The sequence below is a fragment of the Mirounga angustirostris genome, unplaced genomic scaffold, assembly GCF_029215605.1.
Source record: "Mirounga angustirostris isolate CCGP_5_RB_7025 unplaced genomic scaffold, mMirAng1.0.hap1 SCAF_2, whole genome shotgun sequence".
Lineage (NCBI taxonomy): Eukaryota > Metazoa > Chordata > Mammalia > Carnivora > Phocidae > Mirounga > Mirounga angustirostris.
The window spans coordinates 104,607,897-104,628,741 of NW_026991710.1; the positions used below are offsets into that span (position 1 = coordinate 104,607,897).

At 34.5% G+C, this 20,845-nt stretch overlaps 1 protein-coding gene across 2 annotated transcripts in view; it reads left to right on the plus strand.

Moving 5' to 3' along the window:
* The window catches only part of FAT4 (FAT atypical cadherin 4), a 176,773-nt gene that overhangs the window by 102,311 nt on the left and 53,617 nt on the right, over nucleotides 1–20,845 (plus strand). For both annotated transcript variants that reach the window (XM_045880480.3, XM_064585034.1), the window contains one exon: nucleotides 609–783. In XM_045880480.3, coding sequence (XP_045736436.2) covers nucleotides 609–783 — 175 coding nt within the window. The remainder of the gene's footprint in view (nucleotides 1–608; nucleotides 784–20,845) is intronic.

Genomic DNA, 20,845 nt, shown 5'->3' on the forward strand with positions numbered 1-20,845 from the left:
TCTTAAAAAAAAAAAAAGTCCACCCTCTCCTACACCCACCTCTTCTTCATTCTCTTCATAAATGCTTAACTGCAGATAAACAAATCTTGAAAAGGAAAGGTTAATGAAAATTATGCCTAAGAACCTATTGATTTCCTCGTAGATTAAAATGTTGTATTTCAGTTATGTTCTTCTGTGTGTAATCATGTTGCACACATTTACATATTTGTGTATTTTGCATTTTGTTTCAGTATAACAGTAATATCTAAACATAGTAAGAAAATAAAATGATATAAAAGTTTGAAAACATTGTTGTTTTCATTGTAATGAAAACATTACATTGTTCTCACTTCCCTTTTTACAAATGCAACTACCTAGATGAAACTGATGTCAAAAATTTTTGTGAAACCTTCCAAAAATACTATGCTTTGATTTTATTCACATTTTTACACAAATAATACATATTTACTCTGTACCATTTTTATTTCTCACTTGAAACTTAAAATTGTGCCTTTGGAAACTTTTAATATTGGTACATAGGACATTTTTTTTAATGGTACATTTTACTTTGTGATAGACCGTGTGTTAGTTTTACTCACATTCCTGGCATGCCTTGTTCTCTCCTATAGGTGGTGGCAAGAGATGATGATCAAGGTTCTAATAGCAAACTCTCATATGTTCTACTTGGTGGTAATGAAGACAATGCTTTTACTCTCTCAGCTAGTGGAGAACTTCGAGTAATACAGAGTTTGGACCGCGAAACAAAGGAGCACTTTGTCTTGATGATCACAGCTACAGATTCAGGTAAATCTTGTCTGGTTGTGAAGAATCTCTTCACAATATAAATAAATGAAAGTCTATTTGTCTACCATGAAATTAAATATTTGTTGAAATGTGCTAATCCTTGGAACTCTGATTATATCTATATGATTTAGAGCACACATATTGCTTCGTGAAGTTTGTGTATAAATATGTAAGTGGTAAGGGCTTGAGTACAGAGCTCTATTCTTGTAAGACAAAATGCATCCTTGCCCAGCAAGCCATCTGAGTACCTTTGAGGATGACCTGATACTCTACCACTTGAGCCGTGAGGCATTTCAAGTATTTTAAGCTTTGAAAACATCCAGATGGGGGCGCCTGGGTGGCTCAGTCATTAAGCGTCTGCCTTCAGCTCAGGTCCTGATCCTAGGATCCTGGGACCAAGCCCTGTGTCGGGCCCCCTGCTCAGTGGGAATCCTGCTTCTCCCTCTCCTACTCCCCCTGCTTGTGTTCCCTCTCTCGCTGTCTCTCTCTCTCTGTCAAATAAATAAATAAAATCTTAAAAAAAAAAAAAATCCAGATGGTTCTAACTGGTCATGGAGATAATAGAGTGGGTCCAGAGTTTTACTTCATTAGTATTCTCGGTTTTGTAAGTAGCTGTAACAGGTATTTGATGAAGCCCCACAGAGCTCCAAAAAAGAGTATCAGTGAGAGCCAGTATTCTCATTGAGTTAGCAGTGTAACAGACTATGATAAAAATAATGAAAAATAATATACATTAGTTAGCTTTTAGTGTCTGGAAGTAGTAATTATGTAACATTGTATAGCAGGTAGTACAAAATATAATTTATTAAAAAAAGATTTACCATTATTTTGTTTTGCATATATTGATTCTATAAATACTGAAACTTCTAATTCAAAATTGAAATAATTAAAAGTTGGTCAAAGAAACTTTAGACCTTGAAGAAAGTGTGTATTGCTTAATTATTTGTTGAGTAAATGATTGAATGAATGAATTAATCATTGATTTCCAGGAGTGGTAATGAATTATGAAACATTGTCCTATGTAACATTCATTTATAATAATAGTCACAACTTGGGGTACTTGAATGGCATAGTCGGTTAAATGTCCAACTCTTGGTTTCAGGGTCATAAGATCAAGCCTGATGTCAGACTCCACGCTCATCATGGAGTCTGCTTGGGTTTCTCTCTCCCTCTCTTACTGCCCTCCCCCTCAAATAAATACATAAATCTTTAAAAAACATAGTCACGACTTATTATTTAAGTATTAAAGAATTTGATAATGTTGACATAGTTTTTAAAAATGTGTTGAAATTGTTTTAAGCCAAGACACTTTGTTGGAACCTTAAATGCCTAAAATTATATACAATTGTGTATGTGTGTTTATATATATTTATATTCATGAATATGATATATATTTATATAGATAAGTAGATGTGTGGATACCGATACAGAAGAACAATTGTGAGTTTACAAATGAGCTGTTTTTACTGTTGTTGAAATGTTTTTGATGAACATAATTTATTAATATTTTTGTTATATATGACCAATTCCGGAGTATACAATATATTGTTTCATGTCACTACTTATGAAAGAGCAGGAGATTTTGAGATTACAAGTAATGATAGATTTATGTTCAGTATTCAAATGATAGTGTCGCTGATTATTAATTGAGGAGGCTCTTATATATTATTTGCTATTTGCTTTTGGGAATGTAATTATCTGAGACCTACAGAGAAAGCACAATTCTCTGTATTTTTTTTTTTTTAATATGTGTGGATGACCATGTTACATTTTATGTAAACTATAAAATTCTGAGGACTGATGAACAGAATATGGTGTGGTAACCACATAAAGCTTAAACCAAGTTGATCTGAAGCATGTTTTATTATGTGTGTAGTCAGTATTTTGCTTCATGGTTAGTAGGCACAAAGGGTAAGCATCCCCATGTAAAAAAAATGCAGCCACTACCACATTGCTCATATCAATCCAGTATTTCAAGAGTCGCCTAGAAAGAAGAGAGGATAAAACTGAGTAGAAACTAGTAGTCAGATATTTAGAACCAAGGTTTTATTACTAAAACATCCCAGTTTTAGCTTCTCTCTCCAGTTACTACTGAAAATATGCGGTCAATTCTAGGCGTGCATGAAAACATAGCTTTTGTGGAGGTGAAGTGGGGGAGGAGAAACCAGGACCAGAAATCTAGTTGGCTAAGTCAGCAGTCACGTGAAGGTCATCCCCAGGTGAGAAGCAGGATGTGACTGTGAGAGTTAGGGGTGCAGTGCAGGGTGACTTGGGATGGGCAGGCACAGCCCACAAGTTCTCCATCAGAGGATTTGTACTTTGGAACATTCTAAGTCAAAAGGCATGGCAGAGAAGGAATGTAACCATGTAGACAAGAGTGCCTGTTTTCAACCACATAATTCTGAGAATTTAAATTATTTTTGTGTGTCTATGCAGTCAAGGAGTGGAAGATATTGTGAAGAAGAAAGGAATGTTGTTTTTTTGTTTTTGTTTTTGTTTTTGATATATGGCCATCTGTGTCATGCAGTATACCAGGTTTTACAGACATTAACCAGTTTCTACACATCACTTTCTTCATCATCTTGAAGACTTAACCTGTTCTTTTGACTTGACTTAAAGTAAACTCAAACTCAGAGTGGTTAACTAATTTGTTCAGGGGATGCCTGGGTGGCTCAGTCGGTTAAGTGTCTGCCTTCGGCTCAGGTCATGATCCCGGGGTCCTGGGATTGAGCCCCACATTGGGCTCCTTGCTCAGCGGGAGCCTGCCTCTCCCTCTGCGTCTTCTCTCTGACAAATAAATAAATAAAATCTTAAAAAGAAAAATAATTTGCTCAGGATTACACAGCTATGTGGCAGAGTATGATTCAGACCTCAGTCAGCATAGCTGACTTTCAAGTTCAGAGTATACAGTGTTTTTAGTGTGTAGGTAAAGTAAAATTTCAAAAAGTAATATTGATTTCCAAAATTATTTTATTTGCAAAACAAACCCACTAATAATCTATATGATATAATGATAAAATACTTTTAATTTGAATTTAAATCTATTTGAATTCTGGTTCTGTCATAATTTTCTTTGTGATTCAGGCAAGGTATATCATCTCTCTCAATCTTAGTGTCTTCTTCAGTAATATGGGGACAATTAACTATAAAGTAGTTTATTATAAGGTTTGACTGAAACAACATATGTTAAATTACTAAATATGCCTATCACAGTGTGTAAATGATGATTTTAATAAGAATGGCAATTCATGCATTTTGAATACTTTAAAGTTCTTAGAAATATTTGTCCTGTCCCTTACTACATAAGTATTCTTACTAGAAGATGTATAGATGCATTGGTTTAAAAAACATTTTTTAGAAATTGCAGTTCACATTGTTTCATTTTATACTTTACTACTTTAAAAGGTTTTTATTTGTAGCAGAGATTTATTTTCAAACTTCCAAAGAATATGTTATGTAGTAAGTATTTCACCATTCAAGAAGACCACAGATTTTTAAAACTGTAGTTCAGCCAAATCATAGTTAACTCCTTATTTTGTGGACTGACCAACAAACTTAACCAGGACTTGTGGTACTGTTTCTCCATCAAAATGACAATATAGAAGGGACATTTCATTAGGAAAAAGAAAAAAAAGAAAAAGAAAACTTGTATTGATAGAGCTAAAAGTGTTTTCTTCTAATAGACATAGGTGAATGAGCCTGTTAGGAGGAGCTTTCATGAGGAGGAGATTCAATAGAACAATGCTCTAAATGTACAGACTGTGAGGAACCAAGCTGGTTCCAGGGAGCCAGACTGTGTGAGTTCCTGGTGCCACGAGCCTTGAGCCTGAGGAAAATTAGGGACCTAGGATTCTTAATGTAAGGACAAATAATAGAATTATAACTCTAATTTCTATGAAGGATTATTGCCATTACATGAGAAATGCGAAGACTAGGTGTGTGTTGATTCTGCCCAATATTGAGATAACAGAGTTATGAGTTATGGAAATTCACATTATCAGTAAAATTAAGGAATTTGGAAGTTTGTCATTCAGAGCCTTAAGTATGGTGTTAGGGAACATGATGGGAGGCATAAATGAGATTCAGCATTTTGGTGGCCCTGGAAATTAGAGAATTGACTGAACTTTGTCCCAAAGCACAGATTTTTATGAGAGCTCTTTTTTTTTTTTTTTTTTTTTTTTTTTTTGAGTTGCCCTGAAATGAACTGATGTGTCTGAAGCTAATGGAGAAGTATTCAGTTAGGTGTCTGAAGATCACCTAATATAGATCACATAGAAAACAATCAGAAATTGTATAGGAAAGGACTAACTTATTTTAAAGTCATTAAAACTCATATGTGACTATGATTTTATGTTCAATTCATTCTCATACTTTGGGTATCACAAATAAACCACTTTTATGTGAGTTTGAGATATCAGGTTTCAGAATCTACCATTTAATCCTGTATTCCAACAATGAAGTTTCTGACACAGGATTTAAAATACAGATTAAATGCTTAGATTTAAAAGTCAAATTGGTAGGCGACATGAGAAAATTCAGAAAAATATGGCAGCTTTTAGATCCCACATGTCATGGTATTCTCAAATTTGCAGCATTTTAAGAACCAGGAAAATATCAAAGTAGTCTAAGTAAGAAAAAAAAATTGACAGTTTTATTCTAGGTCACAAATCACTTTTCCTTTGCTTTTTAAAAATTCTTACCTGATGGCAACCCAAAAATGAGTCAACTTTGGCAATATGGCAATAATTGAATCAGCAGGGTTTATTTATTCATTTTTATGTATTTATTTTTATTAGCAAAACTTTAAATCTTTGAATATTGAGAAAATATTAGCATTCCACTCTCATATTTTTATTTACTGACAGCACAGATATCAAGTAGCACATCTGGAAACTCTCTAACTACTCCTGACTACTGCTTAAAATGGGTTACAACCACACTATCACATGTATGTGGGGCTGAAGGTTACACTGCTAAACAACAAAACCAGAACACAGTATACTCATTCTACCTCGTTTTTTCCTATAGGATTAAATTTTAAATGGTAGTTTAATGAGTTGAGACTATAACTCAGTTAAAAATAATATTTTATTTAACTATAATTAAAAATTAAACATCCCCCTTCATTCTGTATTCCCTACTGTTACTTTTTTCCCCCAGAAATACGTACTGTATCAAGTAATTTTTTTTTAACTTTAAAGATTTTATTTATTTGTTTGAGAGAGAGAGAGAGTATGAGCAGAGGGGAGAGGCTGAAGCAGAGGGAGAAGCTGACTCTCTCCTGAGCAAGGAACCCGATGCAGGTCTCGATCCCAGGACCCTAGGATCATGACCTGAGCTGAAGGCTGACGCTTAACCGACTGAGCCACCCAGGCACCTCTCAAGTACAAATTTTTTGAAGCTAAAGTTTCAACTTGGCACAGTAATGAAGGTCCTGCAGAGAACTCATCACTATGTGGTTCCTTCTAAGAGGGCAGCTGACTTTAAAGCAGTTAGTGCCCTTCACATGGTTTGGCATTCTATTCTCAAGTAGCCTTCCTTAGAAGAGTTTTCCTTATCATTGTCTTATATGTGCAATAAATAAAATAATATGATTTTAATATAGTAAGTTGCACAGAATTATCAGGGAACCTAGAACAATACACTTAAAACATTAAATCAGAGAATTAATTTGCAAAATGGAAGTATATCCTGAGGTAAATACATAGCTCTGTAGTTAAACTGAGGCTCAAATCTCACCTCTGCCATTTCCTAGCTACATAACCTGGCATAAGTTTACCTTCATGTTCATATTGATAAAATGAATATACTAATTTCTACACAAAAAGCTTATTGGCAGAAATAAATAAGAGAATGACTTAGTTTAGCTTTTAATATTAGTCAGCATGTTTGCTGAACATCTGAAGCTCAGTAAGGCCAAACAAAACCTTTTGACTCTAACTACTCCCTACCCTCCATAAATTGCTCTGTTTCCACAAGTTCCCAATTGTTGTTATTATTCTTTGTTCCTCTTTCTCTGTACCCCACATTGAACAAGTCCCTTGACAAGTAGACTCTGCCTTAAAAAAAATATCCAAAATGTCCTAAATTTATCCACTTTTCTTCATTTCTACTACCACCACTTTGGTCTAAGCCAGGGCTAATATAATAGCTCTCTAACTGCCTAACTTTTCTCCCCAAAGTACATTCTCCAACAAGCAGCTCATGAACTTTGAAACTATAAATCAGATCATCATGCCCCATCGCTTGCTTGAGAACCCTTCAGTGGTTTCTAAGAATAAAGCCTGAATTTCTCACCATTGACACATGGCATTAAATGACCTGGCCTCTGTCCACCTGTCTGACCTCCTCTCTCTCCACCCACTGCCGCCTTCATCAGGCGCCTTCCCTCGAGCCCTGGGCAGGCTCAGCCATGGTCACCTCCCAGCTCTGCATTCAGTGTCATCAGGTTGATGGGTTGAAATCGGCCAGTGTGGAAGTATTTGCCACACCAAAATTCACAAATGCTGCCAGTCCAGTGGCTTGCTTCTGGAGAGTACTTGTCAAACTTTTATTGCAAATTGCTAATGCCAGTTAATCTGCCCTCTTTTAATTTAAAAATGCCAACCTTGTCCTGCCTTTTCCCCTGTGCCCATGTGCTTCTCTTTATCTGGAGTGTTCTACTCTATAGCTGGCTTTTTTTTTTTTTTTTTTTTTTTTTTTACGGTCAGACACATCATGTCTTGCTCATTTTGTTGTTATATCTAGGTGAGATGTCAACTTCTCAGAAACAATTTATCTGACTACCAATCTAATGTAATCCCCTCTCTCCAGTGTCACTCTCTATCACTTTACCTTGTTGTGATTTTTTTTTTAAGATTTTATTTATTTATTTATTTGACAGAGAGAGAGAGAGCACAAGTAGGCAGAGCGGCAGGCAAAAGGAGAGGGAGAAGAGGGCTCTCAGCTGAACAGGGAGCTTGATGTGGGACTCGATCCCAGGACCCCGGGATCATGACCTGAGCTGAAGGCAGACGCTTAACCATATGAATCACCCAGGCACCCTACCTTGTTGTGATTTTGTCTTAACATTATTATCTGAAACTGTATGCTTATAAATAATAAATGAGTATGTGCATTTTGTTTACCCCATCAATAGCTATCCTTCTTCCAGTAGAATGGAAATTTCCTAAGTCTTGTCAAGAAATGAATTGCCAGAACCACCCAGAACAGAACCTGTGACATAATAGGTGCTTAATTAAATCTGTTGAATGAAAAACTGATTTAATGGGTGAAAAATGATGATAATTAGTAACCAATTAATCACCGCCCTGTTATTTTAATATACGTGTTATTTCATATTTATTTACCATACTTTTAGTTTATTGTATATTTATCACTTGCAGATTTTTTCAAAGGACCTACCAAAAAGGAAAAGTGCCAATCTTTTTAAACTCATGGCTGAAATTCCAGAAGTTTTTGCTATGTTGGTTGTGGTCATTCAAATTGACCTCTTCTTTGAAAAACAGCACAAGTGTTTAAGGCTCTGGAGTGTTTAGTGTGATGTGATAAATTGCAGTCATATGTAAGGACCCACTGAAGCATTTTATGGCTTTAATTTCAGTTTCAAATACTTAAAATAGTGTTTAAGCTATGTTCTCATGACTTTCCCCTGAACCTTCTGGATCTTATTCAATTCTGTTATCTGTTAGATGTTTCTAGGTAGGACTTGTCCTACTCTGTGTTATGCCACCTACCTTTTCTTAATTTGATTCACTAATACAAAATCTGCATAAGAAGAAACCATGAGCTTTTGAAGTGTTACCATTTGGCAGTTCTTTTGTATGTGGGCTTCGCAAAACAAAAAAGTGTGAGCCTTCCATATCTCTCAAATACGCAAAGCACCTTTTTAGCTACAAAAACTATATCATACATATGGTATTTAGCTTCATGTGGCTTAATAATAAGGGCCTATGACTCTTCACATACATGTAATATGAAAAGATTCACTTGTTTTGAGTTTCGTTGTAGAAATTTTGGTGTTTAGATATACCATCCCAATAGATAGACATCTATACAAGTAATTTTTCCAGAACTTTTTGATATATGTTTTTTTTTAAATTCAAGATGATCTTCTGCCCTCACCAGTGAATTTAGAATCTGTGAATCATTAATATCTGCACTACTCTTTCAAGGAACTGCATTAATATGTGAGAAAGCAGTAAAACAAGGTGATATGACAATAGGGGAATGTTAGTTATAATTCAGTGTATAAATTGGAAGGATTTTGAAAGAGAACGGTCTATGAAAAACTTCCAAATTAGAGAAACCTGACTTAAAATGGTAGTTTTATAGCCAGAAGCCTTCTTGGAGATGAGCCAGTCCATTTTCTTTATATTTGAGATAAGAAAAGTGAGGCCTGGAAAAATAGGCAGTTTGCCAGAGCTTGAAGACCAAGAGTGACAGAGTCAAGAACAATATCCAAGGATTTCTGCCTTTCAACTGAGTTCTTTCTCACGTCTACTGTATTTATGAAGCAGGATCTGCTGACTCTCTGCATAACATAGATTTCCAGAAACATGATTTTAAGAAAGCTTCTCTTCTTATATGCTGTTCATTGTATCCTCCTAATGCATAAAAAGTTTAACTGTTATTTTTTCCCAAATAAATTGATGTCTCAAAATATGCTTAAGTGAAGTCAAATTAATTAGAATCAGTAATTTCAATATTGATCTTTTGAAAATAGGCTTAAATTTAGCCATTGTTCAAATTAAATTGCTAAGTAGGAGAATATATAAAAAAATTCATTAGGCTTTCCAGGTAGAAGATGATAATATTACCAATTATCCCTGCCAGTTGTCATTTTGCATTTATTAAAATCAAACCATGAGGCTGATTTAATAGACCTTATAAGTGAATTCTGAGTACAGTCAATGAGACACTTATGCTTTTATGGGCTACATTAATGTGTGACAAATATCTTGATATTGTTTTGTCAGAAAGTATTTGTGGAGCAGTCTCTTTCAGCTCTTCTACGTACTGGTGAATGGTGAAAAGTGAAAATTTCTGTTCTCAAAGATAGACAAAACCCAAAATATAATACATAGACCAGGAGTGATATGAGATGCTATGAAGTTAAATAGAGCAGGTTAAGTGGCAAGAGAGTGAGGAACTGGAGGTATAGTTTTTGATCGTATAGTCCGGAAAGTGAAATGTGAGGATCTAGGTAAATAATGTTGCTTGCAGATGAAAACAGCCCTGAGGCAGGGATCAAGTTAACCACACCCAAAGAACAGCAGAAGGTCCTGAAGGGCTGGACTACAGTGAAAAAGAGAAATTCTGTCTTGGAGGATGAGGTAGGCAGAAGCTAGATCACATAAACATTTTAGGGCGGCGTAAAGAACTTTAATTTTGTTCAAAGAGAAAGGTGAAGCCTTGTTAGGGCTTGGGACAGGGAGTGACAGGGGGCTTTGGAAAGATCTGGTTTTGTGGAGAAGAGATCTGGCTTTGTGGTAGTGATGAAGAACAAGAGCAGAAGTAGAGATGGTGTTTAAAAGACCATGACGGCAATCCCTGAGATAGAGTTTGAAATTAGGTGACAGTGTGGAGGTGGGGTGAAGGAACGAAATTTCTTATCCATTTTAAAGATTGAGCCAGTGGGACTTGATAATGAGATTGGAGGTGTGGGAAGTTAAGGAAAAGAGATGAGACAAACAGGAGTCCTAGAATATTTGCCTTGGAAATTTGGAGATGGAGAGAGAGAATTTTAGGATAAATTATCAAGAACTATTTTTTGGATATAGTATATTTTAGATCTGAGATAAACAGTGGAGATGCCAGGTAGATAGATATAGAAGTTTAGTTCTCATGAAAGACACTGGGGTAGAGACAACATGGAGTCATAAACTTTAGATGCTCTCCATTCTGGGCATACTGAGTGCTTGTATGTGCCAGAATTTTACACTATATCGTCTCATTTAATTTCATCACAGCCCTGTAAATTAGATACTTTTATTCCAATTTTATGCATTAAAAGAAAAACAAAAACCCTGAGTATCAGAGAAGGTAAGCAACTTGACTTAAGCATGCAGCTGTTTTTCAGTGAAAACAGGATTCAAAACTGGTAAACCTGGGCAAGGAGAACATTTCTTGACCATTACTCACTGCTTCCCACATATTAACTTACCTACTTGTGATATGTTTTGTATAGACCATGTTCATAAGAATTTCTTCTCTCTGGATTAAATGTTATTTTTATATTAAAAAAAAACCATTGGTTTATAAAAAAAACAACTTGTGGTTTTCAGCCATTAAAACAGCTTGCAAAATAAGAATATTCATAAATTTGAAATCAAAGGATTGATATTCTCTTCAAATCAGGAAATGTGTATCTAAAGTTTTATAAAGTGCAAAACAAATGTTAGATATTTTACTAAGAATATACAATATGTATGATACACACGTACATATACATACGATGATTCAGTTGGGCTGTGTGCTCACGTTTGCATTTAATTTGGGGGTGGGAAATTAATCAGTGCACAAATTAAATACATTATTCTTTATTTGTTCTTAGTCTAATATATAAAAAGGGATATAGAGATATTCTGGATATAGATTTGGCCAAAAAGTTTAGTTATGAAGCATCTATGTGTCAGCATAACTAATAGGTCTGAGGGGAAAAGTTCAGTTATTAGCATTTCTAATTAAGGGCATTTATCATCTGACTGAAAGAAGGACTAAACTTCATTCTTATACAGGGGTAGAAAATTACTTTTTAATGGAGGGGAAACATGATGCTTTTGCAAAAGTTGATTCTGAAAGCTAAAAGGGCTAATCACCATGTTTTATTTTCTTGGTGAAGATATGATGACATTTGAATTAATGCTATCTGTCACATTGTTTGGTTGAGACAGTCATTGCATTACAAATGGCTCTATAATCAAAAGAGAGCTCAGAAATGTGGAATATGACATATTACATCTGAAGATAGTTGTTTTTTTTAAATGTTCCAGAAAGATGGCATTTTGTCAGCATTATTTGTGGGAAAATGTTGGAGAAGAGCTTGCCTTGTCTGTTATGATGAACATTTTTAATAATGAAAATTGCTAGAAAACTTTCCATAAGGCACCAGTGATTCCATAAATCAGATAGAACCAGGATTATCTTCAATTACTAAAAATTAATTGCATTTAACTTGCTTTCATATTTGAGTCTAAGGCAGTTTTGGTTATTTCCATCTGAGTTGTTGAAGGAAAGTCTTTCCACAAACAATTTACTGATCTAGTAAGCTTTAATTCAGCAATTCATGAAATCAAGCAGTATCCAATCTAATAGAAGGAACCTTCGCAGAGCTGTACAAGGCAAGAGATTCATATAGACGAGGTGAGCAGAAACAAGGACATTATACTAGGCATTTGCTGACTGATTAAAGCGAGGTTACTTTCCCTATATGGCACATGAGGAGATTTGGAGTCAGTTGAGGTGATTTGTGCTGAAGAGGCAAGGGCTGGTTGGTTGACGTAGGCCTCTGTTTCTGGGAGAAACCCCAAACACAGAAACTTAGTTTTAAGTTCTGGTTTGCTGATGGGAGGCTTAGCATGAATGACTCCATCTTGGGCCAAATAAGGTTACTTTAACAAAATATTTGTCCTAGATGAGAATTTTGTTTCCAAGGTTGATAACTGATGATTATTTTACTTCCACTTATTTCTAGTAAGGCTTTGTACCATATCTGTTAGTGACATAAGTGTTATTATAAATTATTTATTTATATACTTTTCTTTAAATCAACTACTCTTTAGTAGGAAAAATATTTCCTCTGTAGAATTTCATTTATCTATTCATAAGATACAAATACCAAAACATGATTTAACCTCCAAAATTCTGTTAAATAAGAGTTAGAATTGTCATTATGTTGCATAGAATTAAAATTTAATAAAATAATTTCATATAAGCCATAGATATAAGTAGACAAAGGACCCAACGTTGAAATGGAAATAAACTATTTGCAATGGAAAGGAAAATGTGTATGTTATAAAAGATAAACATTAAGTATCATAAAAACTAAGTTGATCTCATTGTTAGTTTTTTTTTTCTTTTCAAAAGTCCTTTAATTTTATCCTGTTAAAACATAATCATTTTGTAGCCTATTTTTTATGATTATTTCATAAATATGTAATTCAATATTTCCACTAAGTAGGCAGGAGGAAGGTTGTGTTTAGCCTTTGAAGGCAGCCTTGGTGTCTCAGAGTTTTAACAGGGGTTGAGGATTTTTTTTAATATCCTCTAAAAAGTAATTCCTCAAGACCTACTTTTTGTGCAGGATAAAATATTTTATTAACATTACGTATGGCTTTATAAAATTTTTTAATTGTGGTAATATATATATAAAACGTAATTACCATTTTAATTACTTTTAAGTGTACCGTTCAACAGCATTAAGTACATTCACATGGTTGTACAACTTTTCCATGTCATTTTCATAACATTATTATATAGTTGCTTTAATTTTACTTATCACCTCTATTTAGTATAAGAATTTATCAAGGAGGGCGCCTGGGTGGCTCAGATGGTTAAGCGTCTGCCTTCGGCTCAGGTCATGATCTCAGAGTCCTGGGATCGAGTCCCGCATCGGGCTCCCTGCTCCTTGGGAGCCTGCTTCTCCCTCTGCCTTTCTCTCTCGCTCTGTCTCTCATGAATAAAAAAAAAAAAAAAAAAAAAAAAAAAAAAAAAAATCAAGGAAATATAGTATTTTGTGTTTGTTTTGTTTTTAAAGATTTTATTTATTTATTTGACAGAGCGAGAGAGCACAAGTAGGCAGAAAGGTAGGCAGAGGGAGAAGCAGGCTCCCTGTGGAGCAGGGAACCCAACGCGGGGCTCGATCCCAGGACCCTGGGATCATAACCAGAGCTGAAGGCAGATGCTTAACCCACTGAGCCACCCAGGCACCCCGAAATATAGTGTTTTTGATAAGGATTCCTGCAGAGATAATTTAAAAATCAGGTGTTATCTAAGCATATATATACCTAATTGATATAAATATATTTGTAGAACTAATTAGCAGAAATAAATTACATTATAAAATGTAATTTCTAAAATATTAAACTTCCGGTCATATTTAAATGTTCCATACTTATTTGCTTTATACATTTGCTGAATTCAGATTTAAATCTCACCACAAAAGTTCCAATGTTGTTATAGAATGGCTGAAATTCAGTGCATTTTCAGTGGATGGCTTACGAACTGTGAGAAAACCATGTTTACTTCCTGGGAAAGAAAAAAAGAAGCTAATACTTTACTAACAAACACACACCCAGTCAGAGGACCCATTCACCAAATGTTTGATGTCAAGAATGAAGTCGGCTTTGTTGCAAAGCAACAGATTTCAGTTAGGCAAAAATTTTTATTTCTGCGGAACAGTTTTTCATATTTCACAAAAGTATGTTTAATTTATAAGGGCTAACATAAAAAATGTAATCTCCCTGCAGTTTGAACTTTAATTACTCATTTAGATTCATTTATTACACTTACTAAAGATGTATTTTCTGATAGAGTAGTTGTCTGAAACTTTTTTCTTTTTAACATCTTATTATAAATTACCTTGAACTTTATCTTGATATATTTGAGCTTATTAAGCCACCAGTGTTAAAAGGCTTAATGCTTATTTAATTTACTTAATAATTTCCCAAATTCAAAAATATAGAGTATAACTCAGACAAAGCATGGAACTACCCACAGTAGCATGGATTTTCAGAAGATTAAGCTGTGAATATTCTTTCTCCGTGGACGTAATTTATTTTCACACACTTTTAAGAATGCTTTTCAGAATCATGTGCATTGTTTGCTATTTGCTTTAAAAATTTCAGGTTTCGGGCGCCTGGGTGGCTCAGATGGTTAAGCGTCTGCCGTCGGCTCAGGTCATGATCCCAGGGTCCTGGGATCGAGTCCCGCATTGGGCTCCCTGCTCCTTGGGAGCCTGCTTCTCCCTCTGCCTCTCTCTCTCTGTCTCTCATGAACAAATAAATAAAATCTTAAAAAAAAAAAATTCTCTTTGTTTAAAATAAATAAATAAATAAATAAAAATTTCAGGTTTCTATCAATTTATTCATGTTTATTTTACATTTATATGTATATGTATATACATATATACATATGTATACACATGAATGTGTATATATACAATACATAAAATTTTACAAAATGAAATTTGAAGTTCTTTTTATCTTTTGACTCATAATTATATTTGAAATGTCCACTGCACCTCCTAGCCTCCACGGTTACAAATTTGAGACCTTAACTTTTTATTTCATTTGTATCTTCAACCCTTTTCATTGGCCCCCCATCATCCACTAGGAGTCTGTGTCATTACATCCTGCCTCTTCTTTCTGATTGCATCTGTTTTTCATAAATCAATCCCAGATGAAATTGAAAAATCTTGCCCTATTACGCCACTGCCTATATAATTCATCATTATCAGATCTATTCAAACTAAACATTGGCCCCTCGTATTCTGATTCTTCTCCTAGGACTCAGGATTAATTGGGACCCTCTGTTTATAAGTAGTAGACTATCTCCAAAACTTTGACCTTTGTCTGCAGTCTTGTTCTCTGACCCCAGGCTTAGGCTAAGGCCTGTATTCCCAGATGTATATTTCTAGAAGTATTCAGCTCTTTGAACTTTCAGCCAGTCACTAGACCAGATTTCATATAAAGAATCAAAGGAAAAGACTACAGAACGAGGACACGGCCTAATGGTATGCATTATGGGTTTATATAAAGATGAATTAAATAAAATTATCTTGCTCTCAATTAGCTTATAACTTAATAGAGGATATGGCAGAAGTGCACTGATAGTAATGATAATATAGAGTGAAACATCTGTAATAAGAATGGCATAGTTTATCTGAGCCCAATGAACTAAAAAAAGATTTTTTTAAGAGTTCAAAATTGGCTTGCTCTTTCCACTATGGCTGAATGTAAATAAATTGCTTAAATTCTTTGAGTCTAATTTTTCATCAAAAAAATTAAACAATACCTACATCATGGAATCTGTATATTAAATGAGTAATACATACAAAAGATCCATATATGTATATATACCATATATATCTGATTTCAAGTAAGTATTCAACAATATATATATATATATACAAGTATGTGTATATATTCATTTATATTTCCATTTATAGATAAAAAATATGGGCTAAGTTTACCCAGAATAATTGATATTTCATTTTTTGACATAGGAGTGTTGAGGCTTTTTTGGCAACTTGCAAGAGGCGACAACAGGTAGTCAGTTGCATGTACCAGCCTGGAGTCAACAGAAAGTTCTGGACTAAAGATAAAGTAATAGTAAGCACTGTGTAGCACTTCACAAGGAATATAACAGAAAGATGTTAGGAAACAGGAACATAAAGACCCTGGACCACTTCTTCACACAGTTAAGAGGTAGAGTATAAAAACAAGCAAACACAGAAAAGCAACAATGAAAACATGACTTCATTATTCAATTAGTAGGTAAGAGGACAGGCTAAGATTTGTGTGGGCCAATGACTAGGGAACTTGTGTCTTTCATCTGAGATGAGTGATATAGAAATGAAACTTATTTGAAATCAGAGGGGATTCCATATTTCTTTCTTGATTTCATCTTCCTGCTTAAAGTTGAGAGGTAGTGACTTCCAGAGCTCACACTATCAGTAGAAAAAAATGAGGCGGGATCTGGGTGTATGGTGGTAGGCCCCATTCCCAAGAACAAAAGTAAAATATATTGGAGGCAGAATTCAAATGTAGGGTTAGTTAAATCTCAGTAAAATACTTAGAAAGTTAGAACAATGTGTTTGTAAGCTTTCCTTGTAAAACTGAAAAAAGTAGATGAGACCTGCATGCACATCCTTTGGGGCAACAAGAAAGGGAGACCACTGGAGAAATTGTGGTTCACTCTATCAGTTCATGAAGAAAATAGGAAGAGAACCCTAAGTACTGATAAAGTGAGTTGTGGTGGCTACTAAGGGGAGAGTAGGGGAATCTGGGGATCATTCTTTGCTTGAGAAGAGTCCCCATGTTGATATGATCTCTACTGTTTCTATTTAGAGAAATTAAAATTTGAAAAAATGATTTTGAAAATGCATCTAAAGGCAGTTGATTTGACTTTTAGTTGTGGGACAACCCACAGAATCTAACCAAATTTAACCATCTATGTGGCTGCTTCTCAAGCCAGGACCATCTGTTGTTACTGGTGTGCTTTTAAAATCTTCTGGAAAATTAGGCCTTCTCGGGTATGAAGACAGTGAGATTAAACTTGCTGAACATTTTCCTGCATAAACAATGTTTTTTCTCTTTTTGCTTACTGATTCAGAAGACATATCAGCAACAACATTTATGTAGTTTATAGACAAAGGAAGAAATCACATGTTCCTGACCAAATGAGTTAGTCATCATTTTATGTGGTTTTCCATATGTGTGTCATCAGACACTTTAGAATACCAAAGACAAAACCTTTGGTTGGCAGTTACTGGGTTATTTCTTAACAAGTTTAAGTATATATTGTTGATTAGAGAGCAATGTGTATACCAGAAATATGTAGGTCTTCTTTAAACTCTCACTGTAAGTTATCAAATTTTTTATTTTTAAATTTTCAAGCAACATGTCCTCCACAAAACTATGAAAGTTTTGAAAGCTAAGTGTCTCATATTGTTATACTACAAAAGAATCATTAAGAGGAAAGGATGGCTCAAATATTTTCCTAAAATATTATTATATAACTGACTCAGAAGTTTTGTTGGGGAACAAAAATCCTGGGAATTATGATATTGAAATCTGTGAGATTTAAAAACGAACCTTCTATAAGTCAGTTTTTAATTTTTCTTGTTTCTAAAGCAAATACAAGAAAAAGGAGTAATAAAGAATGCATTTTAACCATGTGCCAGTCACTCTGCTAAGCATGTTACATTTCCCTCAATACTTCTTTGGGGTAGGTTCTGTGCTTATTATTCCCATTTTACAGATAAGGAGACTGAAACTTAGTGAGTAGAGTTCAATGTCAGTAGAAGATATGAAAGAGCCCTCCATCTCCTCCTATCCTTTGCTTCTAGGACATTGATTTAGTTATTCCCTCTCTCAATTCATCATAGTATACACACTCATCTTCCCATGACAGCCTCTTTCGCTCACATTAAAGCATAGATATCCTCTACTTACATTTTTTCAGTGTAACCAGAGGAAGAGATACTAACATGATGCAGATATTTAACTTCCATTTCACCAAATTATATATAATTAAACACACATAAGAGATTTAGGCCAAACATTGGTCATCAATAATACCCCGAAGATATGTAGTTAGCTTTAACATGACTCTTGTGAGAAATTCTAAATCTCTATGAACCATGAGAAACAATGGACTCTGAGAAACAAACTGAGGGTTCTAGAGGGGAGGGGGTGGGGGAATGGGTTAGCCCGGTGATGAGTATTAAGGAGGGCACATACTGCACGGAGCACTGGGTGCTATACGAAAACAATGAATCGTGGATCACTATATCAAAAACTAATGATGTAAAGTATGATGATTAACATAACATAATAAAAAAAATCAGTGGCATAAAGAACAACAACAAAAAAAACTAATGATGTATTGTATGGTGACTAACATAACATAATTAAAAAAAAAAAAAAAGAAATTCAAAATCTCTGACAAGATTATTGTCTCCAAATACCCCACAAACATCAACTGGCAAATAACTAAGTTCCCTCACAGATGCGCCTTTTCCTCCAACTCATGACTTGTGTTGTTTTCTGGGCCCAGATTGTCCAAAGTCCGAGCACATTTCCCTGAGTGGCACCTGTCCAGATACTAACAACACCTTCCAGCTTTTTGCCAGTGGCAAACATCTTCACATCCAAGTCACGTGGGTTAAATCCCAGCTTCCTCACTATATCTATGGCCTTGAAAAGTCATTTAACCTAATCATCAGCTTATTTAAACATAAGATGGAGAGAGCAGAAGTACTAACTGATGAGATTAGACAAGATAATCTATGTCAACTTCTTAAACCAGTACTTGCATACCTAAGGACTCAATAAGCACTTGATATAATCATTATTAATGTGTTGAGTGAAATTTTTAAAGTCTTATTTTGATGTGCTTCTCCAGTGTTTATAATACCTCCAAATCTATTTTGTGTGTGAAATATTTGTGAAATCATTTTACCATTATTTACACTAAGTGACTAGTGAAAAGGCAATTATACTATTTTAGTAAGTTTGTAGTTAATTATACACATAAGCAATAGTGAGGACTAATTTTCTTCCCTTTAGTATAAAATCAAACATCTGAAAGGTAAGACTTACGACGCCTGGCTGAATTAGTTAAGTTTCTGACTCTTGATTTTGGCTTGGATCATGATCTTGGGGTTGTGAGATCAAGCCCTGCATTGTGCTCTGTGCTCCCCGGGGAGCCTGCTTAGGATTCTCTCTCTTCCTCTCCCTCTGCTCCTCCCTCACCACATGTGCACTCTCTCTCCCCCCCCCCTCAAAAATAAAAATAAATAAATAAATAAATAAATAAATAAATAACAAATAAATAAATAAATAATAAAATGAAATAAAAGATAAGACTTTGGCAGTCACGAATTTAAAAATATGTTAGTGTAAATAGAATGCTTAATGTAAAATATCTTACCGAGAAAGATATATATGGCAATAATTATCACCATGTAGCCTAAATTTAATTGCATAGGTTTCTGGGAATGATCATGCTTCATTACAGTGCCCAGCTCAACTGGTCATGCACATTTTCATCTAACATAGTCTGAGCTTCCTTGTATAGAGCACAAAAATAACAGATCACCAAACCCACTGGGGTCCATAATTTTCCAGTTTGCTGATTTTGGTTCCTATACGTTTGAGCATACGAGCTGGCTTGGTATCAGGCCATCAGTAAGTACAATATAAGAACATAGAAAAAGTTTAAATAGTAGTAAAGGAAATATCAGCAAATCACAAGATTACTAGAAAAAAGAATATAGAAGGTTGTGAATCGCAACACCGTTCTGTGAGAGTAAAAGGTCACACCATAAAAATTTTACAGAGAAATGAATGAGTCAGTGAATGGATGGCTTTTTTAAAAAAGTGTTGAGTGCTAGAAATAAGTAGAATTTAAACTTCATATAAGAAGAAATAATTTTCATGGGAAAAAGTTTTAATATTTTAAACAGAAAAGGAGAGTGTTCAGGGCTTTGTTTCATTTTAGATAAACACAGTTAAACAGAGCTCTATTGTTTTTATTTAGAGAAGTTAAAATTTGAAAAATGATTTTGAAAATGCATCTAAAGGCAGTTGATTTGACTTTTAGTTGTGGGACAACCTACAGAATCTAACCAAATACGGCATCTGATTCACATCACCACAAAGAGTCTGTTAACTTTGCATAGCACAGGCAATGTACGCCAAGGTTTTGTTAAATGTTGGCTTTTCATTATATGTTGATAACAGAACTGGAACAAGAAATAAAAAAGAACTGTTTCACATTTATATTAAATAGTAAATAAATGTAACAAAAGTAATTCTAAGTTAGCTCATTGACATGTTATTTCCAACAAGTGGAAGGTTGTGGTTTTGAGACATCACTTGAAGCTTTATCTTTTTCCTTTACAAACAAATATTAGTACAGAAAAGGGGATCTAAAGACTTAGAAACCCAAATTTTTTATATTAACATTGATAGTCACGACTAGGAATTTAGCTTTCTTGCCTTGTCAGTTGGCCAGCTATTCAGTGCCCATGGATATTCTCCAAATCTGGACTGAGCTATTTTAATGGAATTTCAGAGAAACCAGCAGTGCCTCTTTTGTGGTGTTTAAATGATGTTGTTGTGTTCTGCATTGCTGAATCAGCACCTTTAAAATAGAACGAGAGGTTGACATACTCTTTTTGTGCAGTATCACCAGGAAAGATTTGAAATACTAGTTTATAAATGAAAATATTTTCTTTCTTTTTTATCATCTGAATCAATTTTTTAATTATGTTCAGTTAGCCAACATATAGTACATCATTAGTTTTTGATACTTTTCTTGTAACAAAATTAAA